The sequence below is a fragment of the Sphaerodactylus townsendi genome, linkage group LG03 (genome assembly GCF_021028975.2).
Source record: "Sphaerodactylus townsendi isolate TG3544 linkage group LG03, MPM_Stown_v2.3, whole genome shotgun sequence".
Taxonomy (NCBI): domain Eukaryota; kingdom Metazoa; phylum Chordata; class Lepidosauria; order Squamata; family Sphaerodactylidae; genus Sphaerodactylus; species Sphaerodactylus townsendi.
This window is the reverse complement of record NC_059427.1, coordinates 167,288,579-167,305,444: the sequence shown is the minus strand read 5'-3', so window position 1 is coordinate 167,305,444 and position 16,866 is coordinate 167,288,579. Positions and strand designations below refer to the sequence as shown.

General features: G+C 49.4%; 1 protein-coding gene across 1 annotated transcript in view; it reads left to right on the top strand.

The window, feature by feature from the left end:
- The window catches only part of BGN (biglycan), a 52,403-nt gene that overhangs the window by 21,132 nt on the left and 14,405 nt on the right, over positions 1-16,866 (top strand). The window contains exons 2-6 of the mRNA XM_048489821.1: positions 880-1,142; positions 5,120-5,232; positions 7,997-8,210; positions 12,779-12,889; positions 12,983-13,076. Coding sequence (XP_048345778.1) covers positions 896-1,142; positions 5,120-5,232; positions 7,997-8,210; positions 12,779-12,889; positions 12,983-13,076 — 779 coding nt within the window. The 5' untranslated portion in view covers positions 880-895. The remainder of the gene's footprint in view (positions 1-879; positions 1,143-5,119; positions 5,233-7,996; positions 8,211-12,778; positions 12,890-12,982; positions 13,077-16,866) is intronic.

Here is a 16,866-nt window from a genome sequence, read left to right as displayed (position 1 = left end):
AGGGGTCTGCAACCTGCGGCTCTCCAGATGTTCATGGACTACATGGTCAATTGGCCATGCTGGCAGGGGCTGATGGGATTTGTAGTCCATGAACATCTGGAGAGCTGCAGGTTGCAGACCCCTGCTCTTGGCCTAGCGTACCTCGAAAGGTTATTGTGAGGATAAAAATGCGAAAAGAAGAACCTCGTATGATATCCTTGGAGTAAGAGAGCAAAATAAAAATGTACTAAGCAGATTGGACTCCCGTTCCTGTTACCCTCTCTTGCCGTTAAAATCAGATGGATTGCAACTTTATAGATAAATGTGAAAGCCGTGGGGGAAATTTAGGGAGAATAGGGAATTGTTCTGATGCTACGATGTCACTTCCGGTGCAAATCCAGAGGTGATGTCATCATGTTGGCAGCCACCCTTCATGATTCCACTGAAACTCTGTGGTGAAACGATAGCATTTTGGGGGATCACCCCAAAAATGACGATGTAACTTTCAGGTTTGCAGTGGAAGTGGCATTGCAGTGATGCCAATTTTTATGTCCCTGCTGGCAACCCTATGGCAGGTGTGTTCCCAGAAGCACCGGTCTGCCCCCTTCCAGCTGATGATAAAGCCTCGCACACACCCCTTTCACTCTTCCCTCAAAATACAAGTCGAACTATGTTTGTAAATCTTCTAGGGATCTCCTGTAATCACACTTGATCTCCAGACAAGAGAGGTTAATGGCAGTTTCAGAGGGTGGACTATACAGCATTTTACCCATCTGAGGTCCCTCCCTTCTGCAAACTCGCCCTCCCCACGCTCCACCTCCAAATTTCCAGAAATTTCCCAATCCTGACCTGGCAACGCTAAGTGGACATTCTTCACTCTCTCTCTCTCTCTCCTTCTAGCCTAGCCGTTCTTGCCATGGACCATCTTCTTCTCCTGTTTCCTGTCTTGGGTCTGGTGAGCAGCAGTATCCCCTTTGCACAGAGAGGCTTCTGGGATTTCTCCATGGACGATGCCCAGGCTGTTCCCCCAGAGGAGGAAGAGGCTTCGGGGATCTTCCCTACTTCGGGGGCTGCAGAGGCGGAGGATGCCTACCCCTTCTATCCAGGCCTCTGTCCCTTTGGCTGCCATTGCCAACTGAGGGTGGTCCAGTGCTCTGACCTCGGTGAGTGTGGGCTTCTTTGTGTGTGTGTGTGTGTGTGTGTGTGTGTGTGATCTTTTTATTTTCTCAGCATACAAAAAACTCCACTTTCCCACCCCTACCACCACAGCAATACAAAACCCTTGACCGAAGAACGGTACACTCCTTCTATCTGGGATGGTCGTCCTCTTCCACCGAGCGTGCAGCTTCGGGAGGGACGCACATGGAGCGGTGAGGGAGGTAGGGGACACCCACCTAGCCAGCCAGATCAGCCGAATCAACCCTGGCGATCAATGGGATGACAGATGTCGCAGCCAGATCGCCCTCACAAAAATATGGGCTTCGGGAAGGGATATGGAGCTGCAATCTCAGATTCTGGGCGGGGGGGGGGGGGCACCTTAGGAAATCTTGCATCAGAAAGAACAGGGGAATTTTAAAATGTGGCCCTCACATGGGGTTCGCAGCCTCTAGGTGGGCCTGGACATCCTCCAGAAGTAAATCGGATCTCTAAGAAACAGAAATAAGTTCCCCTGGAGAAAATGGCTGCTTTGGGGGGGCGGACTCTATGTCATTATGTAATGCTGAGATCCTTCTCCTCTCCCAGCTCATCCCGACAGTTGTGTATGTTTATTATTTTTGCCCTGTAAATAAAAACTGTTAAACTGTTACTCTAGTTTCCTCTGGATTTCTTATGGAAACCCATTTTTGTAAACTTTGGCGACAAAGATCTCAAGCTTATCCGGCTTCCTGTTATGCTAGTTCTGCCCTTGCGTATTTACCCACTCTTAAAAGGGGCAGACCCCACTATTTCAGGGAACACAGAGGCGGAGCTATCACGGGACCAAGGGTTGCACCGGGCGCGCACCTGGGAGGGAGGAAAATTGCCCCTGTGCGCCCCCCGTTGCACCCCCTCCTGTCCCCCCGCAGTGCCCCCCCACACTTACCTTTGTCAAACAGTGCAGGCTGGGAAAGCGGCCTGTTCCATTCAGGCTGAAAACAGCCTGGTGGGAACTACACTTCCCAGGACACCTTGTGAGCCTTAGGGTCTTATAGGAAGTGTAGTACCCACAAGGCTGTTTTCAGCCTGAAGGGAACAGGCCGCTTCTCCAGCCTACACTAAGGTAAGGGGTGGCGGTGGGGGGGTGGGAGCGGAAAACACAGAGTGTGCACTGGACACACTCTGGCCCAGCTACGTCTCTGAGGGAACACTAGTATCAACATCTAAACTTGAAAACGTACGAAGAGCCCTGCAATCTGGACTGGGTTCCACAGTGGTGGTGCTACGTGTTAATAGTTTTATATGATTTATTGATTTTATTATTTTTAGACAACATATATGACATTTTGTGTTTGCATTTACTGTGAGCTGCAGTGAGCTTGCTTGTCAGGGGAGAGCGGGATCTCAAATGTATCAATCTAATCTCATCTAGATGCCACGCAGATGGCCTGGCTCTGTGGCGCATCCGTGCATAAAGCCCCCAAAGACGCAGCATTCTGCAGATGCCATCACTCTCTAATGGGATACTAATATTAAGACAGAACTGGGAACCTTTGAAATACACGTGCAGCAAATCATTCACTGGGGTGAAGTGTGCTGTAAATACAATATCTTAATTCCCAATTGGGTGAGATGAGAAAATAAATATTTTGATTACTACCTCCAAGATTAACTGTCCATCTGGTTCACCATTTGTCTCCAAATGTCAATACTCTTAATGGATTACTTTTTGAATAAGCAACCTATTTGCTCATACAAAACACATGTTTCAGTTTTTCTAGTAACCACCACACTTTTTCACTCCACGCATTTCCTCCAGTGTTGTTATGACATGTAGAACTGGATCTTGAAAAATAAAATGGACTATATAGCCCCAAAAAATTGCATTTTATTTATTTAAACTGTTTATTGGCTGCTTTTCTGCCCTGCAAAGGGTAGGCTATATTGCCGTGGTGGCGAACCTTTGGCACTCCAGATGTTATGGACTACAATTCCCATCAGCCCCTGCCAATTGGCCATGCTGGCAGGGGGTGATGGGAATTGTAGTCCATAACATCTGGAGTGCCAAAGGTTCGCCACCACTGCTATATTGCATTTTGCCCCAAATCCCACCGATCCTAGATACCCTTCCCCCAAAAATCTCCAGGTATTTCCCAAGTGGGAGTTGGCAACTTGATTATCATTCCATAGTTTGCCTTTCTAAAGCTTCCCTCTCATTTTGGGCAGCTGATCTCTGTAGTTTGGAGATCAATCATAATACCAGGAGATCTTTAGCATACCACCTGGTAACTGGCAACCCTAGCAAAAACATGCCAACCCGGGCCCGGGCCCCCTGGCGCCAACAACTGCCGCAGCTGCTTGGGGCAACAATATTTCTAGAGGAGCAAATGGAAGCAGGAATCGGCAGCCAGAGTTTGCACTCCAGCACCCTCTTCAGCCTTGCAAGGCATTCTGGGACACATCTCTCTATTGTCTTGGAGCAGGAGAACTTGGCAAACCTAAAACTGCCAACCTTGGGTGGGGAAATTCCTGGAGATTTAAGGATGGAGTCTGCAGAGTGGGGGGTTTGTGGAGGAGGGGCTTCAGCGGGGTATAATGCCACAGTCTCCTCCCCCCAAAGCTGCCATGCTCTGCCAGTGAACTGACCTTTAAGAACATAAGAACTAGCCAGCTGGATCAGACCAGAGTCCATCTAGTCCAGCACTCTGCAACTCGAAGTGGCCCACCAGGTGCCTTCGGGAGCTCACATGCAGGAGGTGAAAGCAAGGGCCTTCTGCTGCTGCTGCTCCTGAGCACCTGGTCTGCTAAGGCATTTGCAATCTGAGATCAAGGAGGATCAAGATTGGTAGCCATAGATCGACCTCTCCTCCCTAAATCTGTCCAAGCCCCTTTTAAAGCTATCCAGGTTTGTGGCCATCACCACCTCCTGTGGCAGCATATTCCAAACACCAATCACGCGTTGTTTGAAGAAATGTTTCCTTTTATTAGTCCTAATTCTTCCCCCCAGCATTTTCTATGAATGCCCCCTGGTTCTAGTATTGTGAGAGAGAGAAATTTCTCTCTGTCAACATTTTCTATCCCATGCATAATTGTATAGACTTCAATCATATCCCCCCTCAGACGTCTCCTCTCCAAACTAAAGAGTCCCAAACGCTGCAGCCTCTCCTCATAAAGAAGGTGCTCCAATCCCTCAATCATCCTTGTTGCCCTTCTCTGCACTTTTTCAATCTCTTCGATATCCTTTTTGAGATGTGGTGACCAGAACTGAACACAGTACTCTAAGTGCGGTCACACCACTGCTTTGTATAAGGGCATGACAATCTTTGCAGTTTTATTCTCAATTCCTTTCCTAAGATCCCCAGCATAGAGCGCTCTGCACTTTTTTTTTCACAGCTGCCATGCATTGAGTTGACATTCCCATGGAACTATCAACTAAGACGCCCCAATCCCTTTCCTGGTCTGTGACTGATAGCACTGACCCCTGTAGTGTGTATGTGAAGTTTGGATTTTTTTTGCCCCTATGTGCATCACTTTGCATTTTGCTACATTGAGCTGCATTTGCCATTTCTTAGACCTTTGTCGCCTGGAGATCTGTTGTAATTCTAGGGGATCTTCAAAACTTTACGCAACTCTACGCCACTGCTCAGCACTTGCCACACAAGCAGTGGCGTAGTGGTTAAGAGCAGGTGCATTCTAATCTGGAGGAACCGGGTTTGATTCCCAGCTCTGCCGCTTGAGCTGTGGATGCTCATCTGGGGAATTCAGATTAGCCTGTGCACTCCAATACACGCCAGCTGGGTGACCTTGGGCTAGTCACAGTTCTTCTGAGCTCCCTCAACCCCACCTACCTCATAAGGTGTTTGTTGTGAGGGGGGAAGGGAAAGAAGATTGTCAGCCCCTTTGAGTCTCCTTACAGGAGAGAAAGGGGGGATATAAATCCAGCTCTTCTTGTTCAATATAGCCACGGTTAACTGCCCTGTTCATCTTCGTCTGTCCTATCCAGGCCTCAAAGAAGTGCCCAAAGAAATTTCGTCGGACACCAGTTTGCTAGATCTGCAGAACAACCAGATTACAGAGCTGCGCAAAGATGACTTTAAGGGGCTGCATCAACTATATGTATGTAATATAACCCCCCTTTATGGTTCTATATCCCCCCCCAAAAGCAGGGGTCACAGAGGTTGAGTCGGATGAAGAAGGCTTCTCAGTGGCTTAGCAGCTTCAGACTTCTTTGGCTATGTCTCCTTGCAGAGAAAGATGGCTGCCCTTAGCTTCTGCCCCACTTCTGAAAGCAAATTGTCCCCCAACTCTCCACAGACCTTCACTCGGCAGCACCCCCTGGTGGCAGAACTGAGATGTGCACTCATTTTGTTTATATCAGGGGTGTCCAACTCTGGCGCTTCAGATGTTCATGGACTACAGTTCCAATTGGCCATGCCAGCAGGTGCTGGTGGGAATTGTAGTCCATAAACATCTGAAGCGCCAGAGTTGGACACCCCTGGTCTATACTTAGTTCCCTGTGAAATGGTGGTATTCTCCACCCGTGCTTCCACCCAGACCTGTTTGCATTTTTCATCTACTGGGAGATTGGAATAGCCCCCCTTCCCCCAACTCCCAACTTGATTCTGAAAAATGTAAGAAGTTGCTGGATTGTGAATTAGATCATTCTTCTCCCCACCCCCAATAATGCCCCCCCAACCTAACTATCGCTCCTTGAAACTTCCCAAACTCCTTGAAACTTCCCAAGCCAAGGAGCAGCAGTGGCGTAGGAGGTTAAGAGCTCGTGTATCTAATCTGGAGGAACCGGGTTTGATTCCCAGCTCTGCCGCCTGAGCTGTGGAGGCTTATCTGGGGAATTCAGATTAGCCTGTGCACTCCCACACAAGCCAGCTGGGTGACCTTGGGCTAGTCACAGCTTCTCGGAGTTCTCTCAGCCCCACCTACCTCACAGGGTGTTTGTTGTGAGGGGGGGAAGGGAAAGGCGATTGTCAGCCCCTTTGAGTCTCCTGCAGGAGAGAAAGGGGGGATATAAATCCAAACTCTTCTCCTCTTCTTCTTCTTCCAATGGCTTCTTCAGGGATTTAACCTGAAACATTCCCTTTGCCAACCTCATATTTTGCCACTGCGCTACGCCCCTTTCTTTTCCATTCAACATCCCCTTCTGTTTCAGAGGGGTTGAAAGTGTCTGATGGAGCCTCTGTTGCCCGTTTTAGGGAATTGGATCCCTTCCTCTCCCAGTGAAGTATGTGAACACACATGATGGAGGAAAGTGTCCCCCTGTGGGGGCGTGGTGGGGGCGTGGCAGAGGCGTGGCGGGACGGGGGTGGAGAACGCACCAGTGTACCGGGCACTTTCCCCCCCTTGCTACGCCTCTGCTGTAGGGTTTTTAAGGCAAGAGACATTTTGAGGTGGTTCACCTCTGCTGGCCTCTCTATACCAACCCTGGACTCCCTTGGTAGTCTCCCATCTGAGGACTACCTTGCTTTGCTTCCAAGATCTGATCGGACCGGACTAGCCTGGGCCATCCAGCTCAAGGCAACCGATGGGCAGAGTTGGTTTGCCATAGTCTGCCTCTGCTAAGCACCCTGGCTTTCCTTGGTAGCCCCATTCAAGTTCTAACCAGGGCTAACCCTGCTCAGCTTCCAAGAGCTGATGAGATCAGGCTGGCCGGAGCCATCGAGGCAGAGCTACCAGGGGGCAGGGGGGGCGCGTTGCACCGAGCGCACATCTTGCCCCCCCGGAAAATCACCCTCTGCCCACTGCAGCACCCCCCCTTACCTTAGTGAAACGGTGCAGGCTGGAGAAGCGGCCTGTTCCCTTCAGGCTGAAAACAGTCTTGTGGGAACTACACTTTCCATGAGACCTTGGGGCTCACAAGGTCTTATGGGAAGTGTAGTTCCTACCAGGCCGTTTTCAGCCTGAAGGGAACAGGCCAATTTGCCAGCCTGCACTGTTTCACTCAGGTAAGTGTGTGTGTGTGTGTGTGTGTGTGTGTGTGTGTGTGTGTGTGTGTGTGTGTGTGTGTGTGTGTGTGTGTGTGTGTGTGTGTGTGTGTGTGTGTGTGTGTGTGTGTGTGTGTGTGTGTGTGGGTGGGTGGGTGGGTGGGTGGGAGGGCAGAAAACACAGACTGTGTACCGGGCACAGTATGGCCCTGCTACGCCTCTGCATCAAGGTCAAGATAGGAACACAGGCTGTTTGCTTTCGCCTCCCTGCCCTGTGACCTTGGATTTTCTTGGTGGTCTCCCATCCAAGTATTAACCAGGGCCGACCCTGCTTAGCTTCCAGGATCTGACAAGGTCAGGTTTGCCATTCAGGGCCATTCAGGTCAGCCAGAGACAAGCCGAGTGGGTTTGCTATTGCCTACCTCTCCATGGCAACCCTGGGCTTACTTGTCAGTCTTCCATTCAGGTGCAACGTTCTGTCTCAGAAAAAAGATGTCAATACGGTCCGTTGGGGTGCAGCGGTCGAGAAAACTGTACGCTTCCGCATGAGAATATAGTCCCCAAACGAATATGAAAATTATTATTCATTTTTACAACACTGTCTTGGTCCAAACTATTATTTTGTGCATTATTGACATGGTGCTTTGATACAAGAGCAAATGTATTTTTACTTTCAAATGGAATCAGGGGAGGGAAGTAGGGCTAGATAGGCGCTAGGATCCAGGCGGAGCATTCTAGAACAAAGAAAGTCCAGCATGTTGAGTTCTGTGGCAGAGGAATATGCAACCTTACATCTTTTTCTGAGACAGACTATAGCCAGGGCTGACCTTGCTTAGCTTCCAAGATCTGATGACATTGGGCTAGCCAGGATCCTCAAGGTCTTGGCACACACCCACATACTTTCCCCTTACACAATCTCTCTGCGCACTCCTGGTTACTAGGCTCTGGTACTGGTGAACAACAAGATCTCCAAGATCCACCCTAAAGCCTTCAGTCCCCTCCACAAGCTCCAGAAGCTCTACATTTCCAAGAACAACTTGGTGGAGATCCCTCCTAACCTGCCCAACTCCTTGGTTGAACTCCGCATCCATGAAAACAGGATCAAGAAGGTCTCCAAAGATGTCTTCAATGGGCTCAACAACATGAATTGCATTGGTGAGCTGTACCAAACTGGGATTTGTTCTGCTGTCCTCCAGGTGTGATGAGGGGGGATGGCCCATCCAAGAATGTCCTTCTCACACTCCAGAATCGACACATGGAATGAACCGCTGCATATACCATAGGGCATAGGTGTCAAACTCATGACCCTCCAGATGTTATGATGGCATGATGCTGGCAGGGGATGATAGGAACTGTTGCCCATAACATCTGGAGGGCCGCGAGTTTGACACCTGTGCCATAGGACTAAGGGTAGAACAATGGGCCAAAATAACATACAGTATCCAAAATGAACAGGCTTTGGAATTTCAAGTGCAAGACACAATTCATTCAACGACAACTAGTTCAGTCTTGTGTGTCTTTCTGGTATCTGTTACCCCTGTAAGAAACACCCACAAGAGAAGAGCTAGGTTTAAGTCTGGGGGTTATTTCCTTTTCATCTCTTGTGAGTTCTTGATTCTTCTGGAATGGGGAGTAGGGGTTCAGTGCTGCACACGTTTTGCTCCCTCTAGGGGTCAGTTTGATATCACACCGGTGTACGTCCACAATATCTCCCCGCAGATTGAAACTGCAGGTTTTTATTCTGGACATACTTTTTTTGTAATGCCACTGGAAGGAGAGAACCCCCTACAGAACTGAAACCCCTCCCAAGAACGAGGAACTTACAAGCAATGAGAATGAGAATGAGGAAAAGCCAGAGTAGCACTTTACAGACCTGCAGCATTTTCAAGGTATACGCTTTTCAATTCTACTTTCCTGAATTTAATGTTGTTGTTGTTGTTGTTGTTGTTGTTGTTGTTGTTGTTGTTGTTGTTATTATTATTATTATTATTATTATTATTATTATTATTATTATTATTATTATTATTATTATTTGTTTAATTTAATATACCGCCCTATCCCCAAAGGGCTCAGGGCGGTGAACAACATAAAATCATACATAAAATCATCACAAAATTAGTGATCATAAATACAATTAAAACAACAGTTGATGCCTAACATAGCGTCCCACAAACCTTTGTTTAGACCCTCCCCAGAAATAAATATATATGATGGGTCCTAAAAGTATAAGTGACCCATATGGGGCAAAAAAGGAGGGGCAGGGGGCACCCTCAGCGGCTGGTCTCACCAAAGGCCCGGTGGAACAACTCAGTCTTACAGGCCCTGCGGAACTCTCCAAGGTCCCGCAGGGCCCGGACAGCTGGAGGGAGAGTGTTCCACCAGGCCGGTGCCAGAGCCGTGAAGGCCCTGGCCCGAGTAGAGGCCAACCGCGTCATTGAGGGGCCAGGGACTTCCAGTAAGTTGGCCTCTGCAGAACGCAGAGGTCGAGCTGGGACATATGGGGTAATACCCCATCCTATCCCAGGCTCAGGGTCGCTTACAGACAGAATGTAATGACACGCATCAAAAATAATCAGCATTATTAAAATTAAACTTTAAAACACCATAAATGATACTGATGGTGAATGATGGGTCTCCGTACGGCCCTTGGGTACGCTAAAAAAGACATGTATCATCCAGTCCCATGTACATAACCAGTCCTTAACGACTTGGACAGGAATGGAATGAAGTGACAATTGGGAGGTTAGTAAGATGGAATGGTCGCGTGGTTGCCCCAACCAAAGGCCTGGTTGCAGGCCCTGCGGAACAGGCCTAGATCCCACAGGGCCCTGGTGTCAGCTGTACCAGGGCTGAGAAATCCCTGGCTCTGGTTGAGGCTAACTGAATGTCCTTGGGGTCCGGGACCACTAGAAGGTTACATCCAGATGAGCAAAGAGCCCTCTGTAGGCAACATGGGGAGAGGTGGTCCAAAAAGATACGAAACTTGCAAGGGTCAAAACTCTCCCTAAAGGAGCTTAGATTCTAGGTACCTCATACCCCCAAACTTTTGCTAGTCTCTAACGTGCTGCTGGATTCACACTGAGACATTGAGTTGGGCATGTGGTTTTCTTGAGTATTAAATGGATGTCTTGACTAGAGACTTTAATATAATGCTCAAGAATTATATGGATGGGGTGCTGTGTGGTTTCCGGGCTGCATGGCCGCGTTCTAGCAGCATTCTCTCCTGACGTTTCGCCTGCATCTGTGGCTGGCATCTTCAGAGGATCCTCTGAAGATGCCCGCCACAGATGCAGGCGAAATGTCAGGAGAGAATGCTGCTAGAACGCGGCCACGCAGCCCGGAAACCACACAGCACCCCAGTGATTCCGGCCGTGAAAGCCTTCGACAATACAATTCTATGGATGTCTTGACGAGACGTCTGAGGGGGGATATGATTGAAGTCTATAAAATTATGCATGGGGTAGAAAATGTTGACAGAGAGACATTTTTCTCTCTTTCTCACAATACTAGAACCAGGGGGCATTCATTGAAAATGCTGGGGGGAAGAATTAGGACTAATAAAAGGAAACACTTCTTCACACAACGTGTGATTGGTGTTTGGAATATGCTGCCTCAGGAGGTGGTGATGGCCACTAACCTGGATAGCTTTAAAAAGGGCTTGGACAGATTTATGGAGGAGAAATCAATCTATGGCTACCAATCTTGATCCTCCTTGATCTCAGATTGCAAATGCCTTAGCAGACCAGGTGCTCAGGAGCAGCAGCAGCAGCAGAAGGCCATTGCTTTCACATCCTGCACGTGAGCTCCCAAAGGCACCTGGTGGGCCACTGCGAGTAGCAGAATGCTGGACTAGATGGACTCTGGTCTGATCCAGCAGGCTAGTTCTTATGTTCTTAACAATAAATATGTTATTTCTAAAATTCTGTCTCAGCAGGCTGAAATAGGGTTGCAAGTGCAACGTTAAAAGGAGTAACGCCATTCTAAGTCTGTGCGCTTCAATGAACTTTGCACTGCTCGGTGGCTTTCATGATTCATCCCAAAAACACTACGTTCAAATTGCAGTGGAAAAAGGCAAACGAGTCTGTTTCATAGATTACGTGACTGCGACCACTGGTCACACTTTCCGTAGACATGAGCAAGCTAAGGGGGTGTATGCCTTCCACGTCACACTTGTGGAACAGCGCAGATATCACACCAGAGGGCTGCCGGTGGTCATTTTTTTGTCTTGCAAAGCGTGGAGCTGGTGAGATTAGAATAGACCTGGAGCAAAATCTCCCATGGCTGGTAAATTGCTGCCATCTGCTGTTGCATTGTGGCGAGAAGAACACTGAATGTTCAAGGTGAATTGGGAGTGGTGGTTCCTTTTGCGGGGGGAACTGAGTTCGTGGGGGTCCGTATTGGACTTTGTGAAAAGTGAATAGGCCAGATTTGCTTCTTTCTCTGCCGACGTCTTCCAAATGGGAGAATTTCAGGAGTCCTCAAAATGTTTTCAGAGTTTCCCCCATAAATAAGATTCCTGGGAAGATAGCCTGCTGTCCGATCCCATCATTCACACTATAGAAATCATTGAATACATTGTAGTGCATAGGTCAGGAACCCGCGGCTCCCGAGCCTCAAACGGCTCTTTCCTGCTTGCTGTGCGGCTCTTGCCCGCCTGCCCGCCACCGCCGGCCCCACACATCCCCCTCGGCTCAGGCTGGCTCCAGGTTGCCATTCAGGCAGTCAGCCTGAGCCTCTGTCTATGATTTTCTTAAAAGGGCAATTCCCCAAAGACTGCTTAAAGGGGAAAGTTTCCCCTTTAAGCAATCTTTGGGGAATTGCCCCTTTAAGAAATTCAGAGCAGGGAAGAGATTGGCCGAGGGCCCCAGCCAGCACAGACCTCGGAGGAACCCCAGGCGAGGGCTGCAGGCTGGGGCACCCCTCGTTTCCACGGAGGCTGCCTGGCTGGATGGGGAAGAGGGGAGATCTCCCCTCTTCCCCAGCCAGCCAGGCGGCCTCCGTGCAAGAGAGGAGCCCCAGCCAGCAGCCCCCATAGGAGGGTTGCAGGCTGGGGCACCCTTCTTCATTTTAAATGTCAAAAAGTATTTGTGGCTCCATGTGTCTTCTTTTCTGTGGAAAATGGGTCCAAATGGCTCTTTGGGTTTTAAAGGTTGCTGACCCCTGTTGTAGTTGTAGTGTAAAACATTCGCCATTCCCACAGGACTGTATGAAACCACGAATCCCAAGCAATGCTCCTATTGAACTAGGTGCCTCTCGGAATCCTCCTCTGCAACGCACAGTGTTCTCTGGAAGGCGAATCGACGTGGAAAAAGAAGGGATGACAGGAAGTTTGAAGACCACCGTTCTGAGTCGGTGCTTCATACAGGCTGAATTAATGCACTTCCAATCCACTTTCAATGCACGTTGGAACTGGATTTTACAGTGTGAAATGGCAAAATCCACTTTACAATCACTAAAGTGCATCGAATGTGAAATGAAAGGTGCACTACTTGGATAGATTCGCTTTCACACATGCTGAATAATGCATTTTCAATCCACTTCCAATTCACTGTGCAACTGGGTTTTACTGACGGGAATGGCAAAACCCACTTTAAAAAACAATGGCGAAAGTCCATTGAAAGTATGCTATTCAGGGTATGTAAAAGCATCAACCCAAAGCAGGAAGGAGGAAGTATGAAAAAAACATTTGTACCCTCCGTGTAACCCAGTCCTTCTTTCCACAGAGATGGGAGGGAACCCCCTTGAGAACAGTGGATTTGAACCCGGAGCCTTTGATGGCTTGAAGCTGAATTACTTGCGAATCTCAGAAGCAAAGCTCACGGGGGTACCCAAAGGTAACAGAGGACCTCCCTGCCAATTCCTTCGTTTTTGTAACCCCCAACTTTTTCTCCAATGCTGATTTCAGATTCTTGTTCATTCTTTCCCAGATCTGCCTGAAACTCTTCATGAGCTACATCTGGACCATAACAAAATCCAAGCGATCGAATTGGAAGACCTGATCCGTTACTCCAAACTCTACAGGTAATGTCAGTCGTCGCCTAGGCTAACCTTAAGCCAACAACAACAACAACAACAACAACAATCACCTTTATTTGGCATTTAAAAATAGGTTCTAGAACGTTGCCAGACATTTTTGAGATACAAATCAAGAGTACACTCAAAGCGCAGACAGGAAGACTGTATATAGCAGTGTACATTACTTAGAAAGTTCTGTCACTTGTAAAAGAAATTTTGCTACTTTTTCCAAGAGCACGACATCTGTGTTGTTTAACAGAAGCTACTAACCTTAAGCCAATAAACAGACTCTGGATTCTTCATCAGTCGTGTTTATGGAAAGGCAGAAAGGTGCCTAGCTTGAGAAAGCCAGTCCTGCTCGACCTGGCTTTTCTGGGCTCACCTGTCCCTTCCTCCCAATTTCTCCAGAGGCCCTGTAGCCTTTAGATCAGTCGTAATTCCCAGAGAACTGTTCAGCCCCGCCCAGAGACTGACAACCCTAGTGGCCCCATGGGGAGTTTGGGGGCGGGATGACATGAGGGGGGACTGCAATGTGCCCCCATATGATCCTAGAAAGAGATCCCTGGGGTTCCAGCCTTCCATGCCCCCTTGTCAGGCCACTGGAATTGCCAACCTCCAGGTGTGGCCAGGAGACTACCCAGGATTACAACCTCTCCAGACAACAAAGATCCGTTCCCCTGGAGCAGGGGTAGGGAACCTGCGGCTCTCCAGATGTTCAGGAACTACAATTCCCATCAGCCCCAGTCAGCATGGCCAATTGGCCATGCTGGCAGGGGCTGATGGGAATTGTAGTTCCTGAACATCTGGAGAGCCGCAGGTTCCCTACCCCTGCCCTGGAGGAAAATATCTGTTTTGGGTGGTGGACTCCATGGCTTGCTTTCTTGCTTTCTTTCTTCTCCAAACCAACCAGGCCTCCCAGGCAAGTGGCAGGCAGTGCGTAAGGGATGTGCCAGATCGTCACATGACGAACTCTGTGCGTGGGTGCCCACAGAGAGGGCTCTGAGTGCCACCTCTGGCACCCGTGCCATGGGTTCGCCCCCACTGCTCTATAATGACTATATTATTTGAATGGGACAAAAGTATTCAAGCTGTAGGGAAATGTGCATTTCGGAGCTAAGGTTTTCCAGAATTTGGAACACAGGGGTGTGTGTGTGTGTGTGTGTGTGTGTGTGTGTGTGTGTGTGTGTGTGTGTGTGTGTGTGTGTGTGTGTGTGTGCGCGCGCCAGTACCCGTCACTTCTTCCCAGGGCCCACTAGGGGGAGCCAGCTGTTTATAAAACAAGCTCAGGCAGGGACCACGATTGCATTGGTCAAATGTGCAAGACTTCAAAAGCTAAGATCTTGCATTGCCTGTGGCCGATGGGGGGGATGGGGTGTCAAGGGGGTTCTCGATTGCCGATCTGGCACATCCCTTACGCATTGCCTGCCACTTGCCTGGGAGGCCTGGTTGGTTTGGAGAAGGCTGGCCTGTGACAAGGCCCGTCTGCCAGGTGGCTCCTGCGTAGGAACACCAGCCCCCAGGCGGGACCTGGGGATTTATTTATTATTATTTTATTTATTATTCGACTTATAGGCTGCCTCATCCCTGAAAGGCTCAAGGCGGCTCACAGCACGGCTGTTATTCAAACAGCAATCACATAAAGAAGAAGAAGAGTTTGGATTTATATCCCCCCTTTCTCTCCTTGTAAGAGACTCAAAGGGGCTTACAATCTCCGTTCCCTTCCCCCCTCACAACAAACCCCCTGTGAGGTAGGTGGGGCTGAGAGAGCTCCAAGAAGCTGTGACTAGCCCAAGGTCACCCAGCTGGCGTGTGTGGAAGAGTACAGGCTAATCTGAATTTCCCAGATAAGTCTCCACAGCTCAGGCGGCAGAGCTGGGAATCAAACCCGGTTCCTCCAGATTAGATACACGAGCTCTTAACCTCCTACGCCACTGCTTAACCTATTATCCAATTAAAATTTAAGCCGCAATTATGTACGATAAATAAAATTGAACAGCAGTACTAGTTTCACAGTTAATCCCCCGGAATTACAGCTCAACCCCAGTGTACAGAGATCAGTTGCCCCGGGAGAAAAGGGACGTGTTGGAGGGCGGACTCCATGGCCTTGTCCCCCACCGAGGTCTCCGTCTTCCCCAGGCTCCATCTCCAAATCTCTAGGAATTTCCCAACCTGGGTCTGGCAGAATCCCAACCGCTGCTTGCCCAGGCTGTGCGAGACGAGTCCCTCCCCCTGCAACGGCAGGAGCCCCCGGAGACAAAGAAGCCCGATCCCGACTGCACGGGCCTGGCAGGGCTGGACAGCGGACGGCGGCATGTAAGGCAGGCTGAAGGCTGGTTTAGGGTTGCCAACACTGGGCTGGAGATTCCTGGAGACGTTGGGCGTGCCGCCTGGGGGAGAGCAGGGCTTTGGGAGGGAACTCAGTAGGAGATCAATAGGGTGCCATAAATGCCGCCCTCCGGATCAGCCATTCCTTCCAGGGGAATGGACCTCTGTCATCTGGAGGTGGCCGCAATTCCAGGAGGTCTCCAGCCCCCACTTGGAGGTTGGCAGCACGAGTCTGGGCACGGGGGTGCATCAAGAGGAGGTGAACCAAGGGGAAGAAGATACCCACTGCCCAGCTGGCAGGCAGGACTTGAAGAAGAAGAAGAAGAAGAAGAAGAAGAAGAAGAAGAAGAAGAAGAAGAAGAAGAAGAAGAAGAAGAAGAAGAAGAAGAAGAAGAAGAAGAAGAAGAAGAAGAAGAAGAAGAAGAAGAAGAAGAAGAAGAAGAGTTTGGATTTATATCCCCCCTTTCTCTCCTGCAGGAGACTCAAAGGGGCTGACAATCTCCCTGCCCTTCCCCCCTCACAACAAACACCCTGTGAGGTAGGTGGGGCTGAGAGAGCTCCGAAGAGCTGTGACTAGCCCAAGGTCACCCAGCTGGCGTGTGTGGGAGTGCACAGGCTAATCTGAATTCCCCACAACTCAGGCGGCAGAGCAGGGAATCAAACCCGGTTCCTCCAGAAGCTGGGAATGAAGATCCTGGGAACGAAGATCCTGAGAGGTGGAGCTGGAGAGGCCGGCCAGCGCAGCATCTGGAGGTTTTTACCTGGCCAAGCGCAGCTCCGGTGGCCCCTTGAGATATCCGTCACCTGTGTATTCAGTGAGGTGCAAAGTCTCTTTTTAGGCTCTAGGGGCGCCCAAGCACAATCGCTTCTACTTTCTCGGCGGCAGTTCAGCGTATTTAACCAATCAATCAGTTCACGAAAACCATGCCTTTCTCCCCAAAGGGGCCACAAAGCCGCTAACGGTGTACTGCTCTCCTCCGTTTTATCCTCACAACCCCCCCTGTGAGGTAGGTTAGGCTGAGAGAGTGCGACCGGCCTCAGGTCACCCAGTGGTCTGCCATGGCACAGGTGTGAATTCGAATCCAGGTCTCCCAGATACTAGTCTGAGCACATGGTTCACTTTGAGATTTCCCCTTAAAGCCTTATTGAACTGTGCAGTCCCATCTGTGCCAGGAGAAAGCACAGCTACAGCAGGGGACAGGTGTGCTAAAATGTAGACACCTGATCCCATCACAAGGCTCGGATGAGTCACTCTGGTCACTGCTGACGGGGCCATAATGTCCTTATTGTATGACACGGTAATGTGCATTTGTAAATGCGCAGTGGATGCGCCCCGAGATTAAGGCTCTCTTTACAAATGTGGGTCTCAAATTTGCTTATCCCTTTTGAACAAGGACATACAGCCAACTACCTTTTCTGGCTTACCAATCCAAGGCACAGAAGAGCAATATCCTTGGCCCGTTTCAATTTA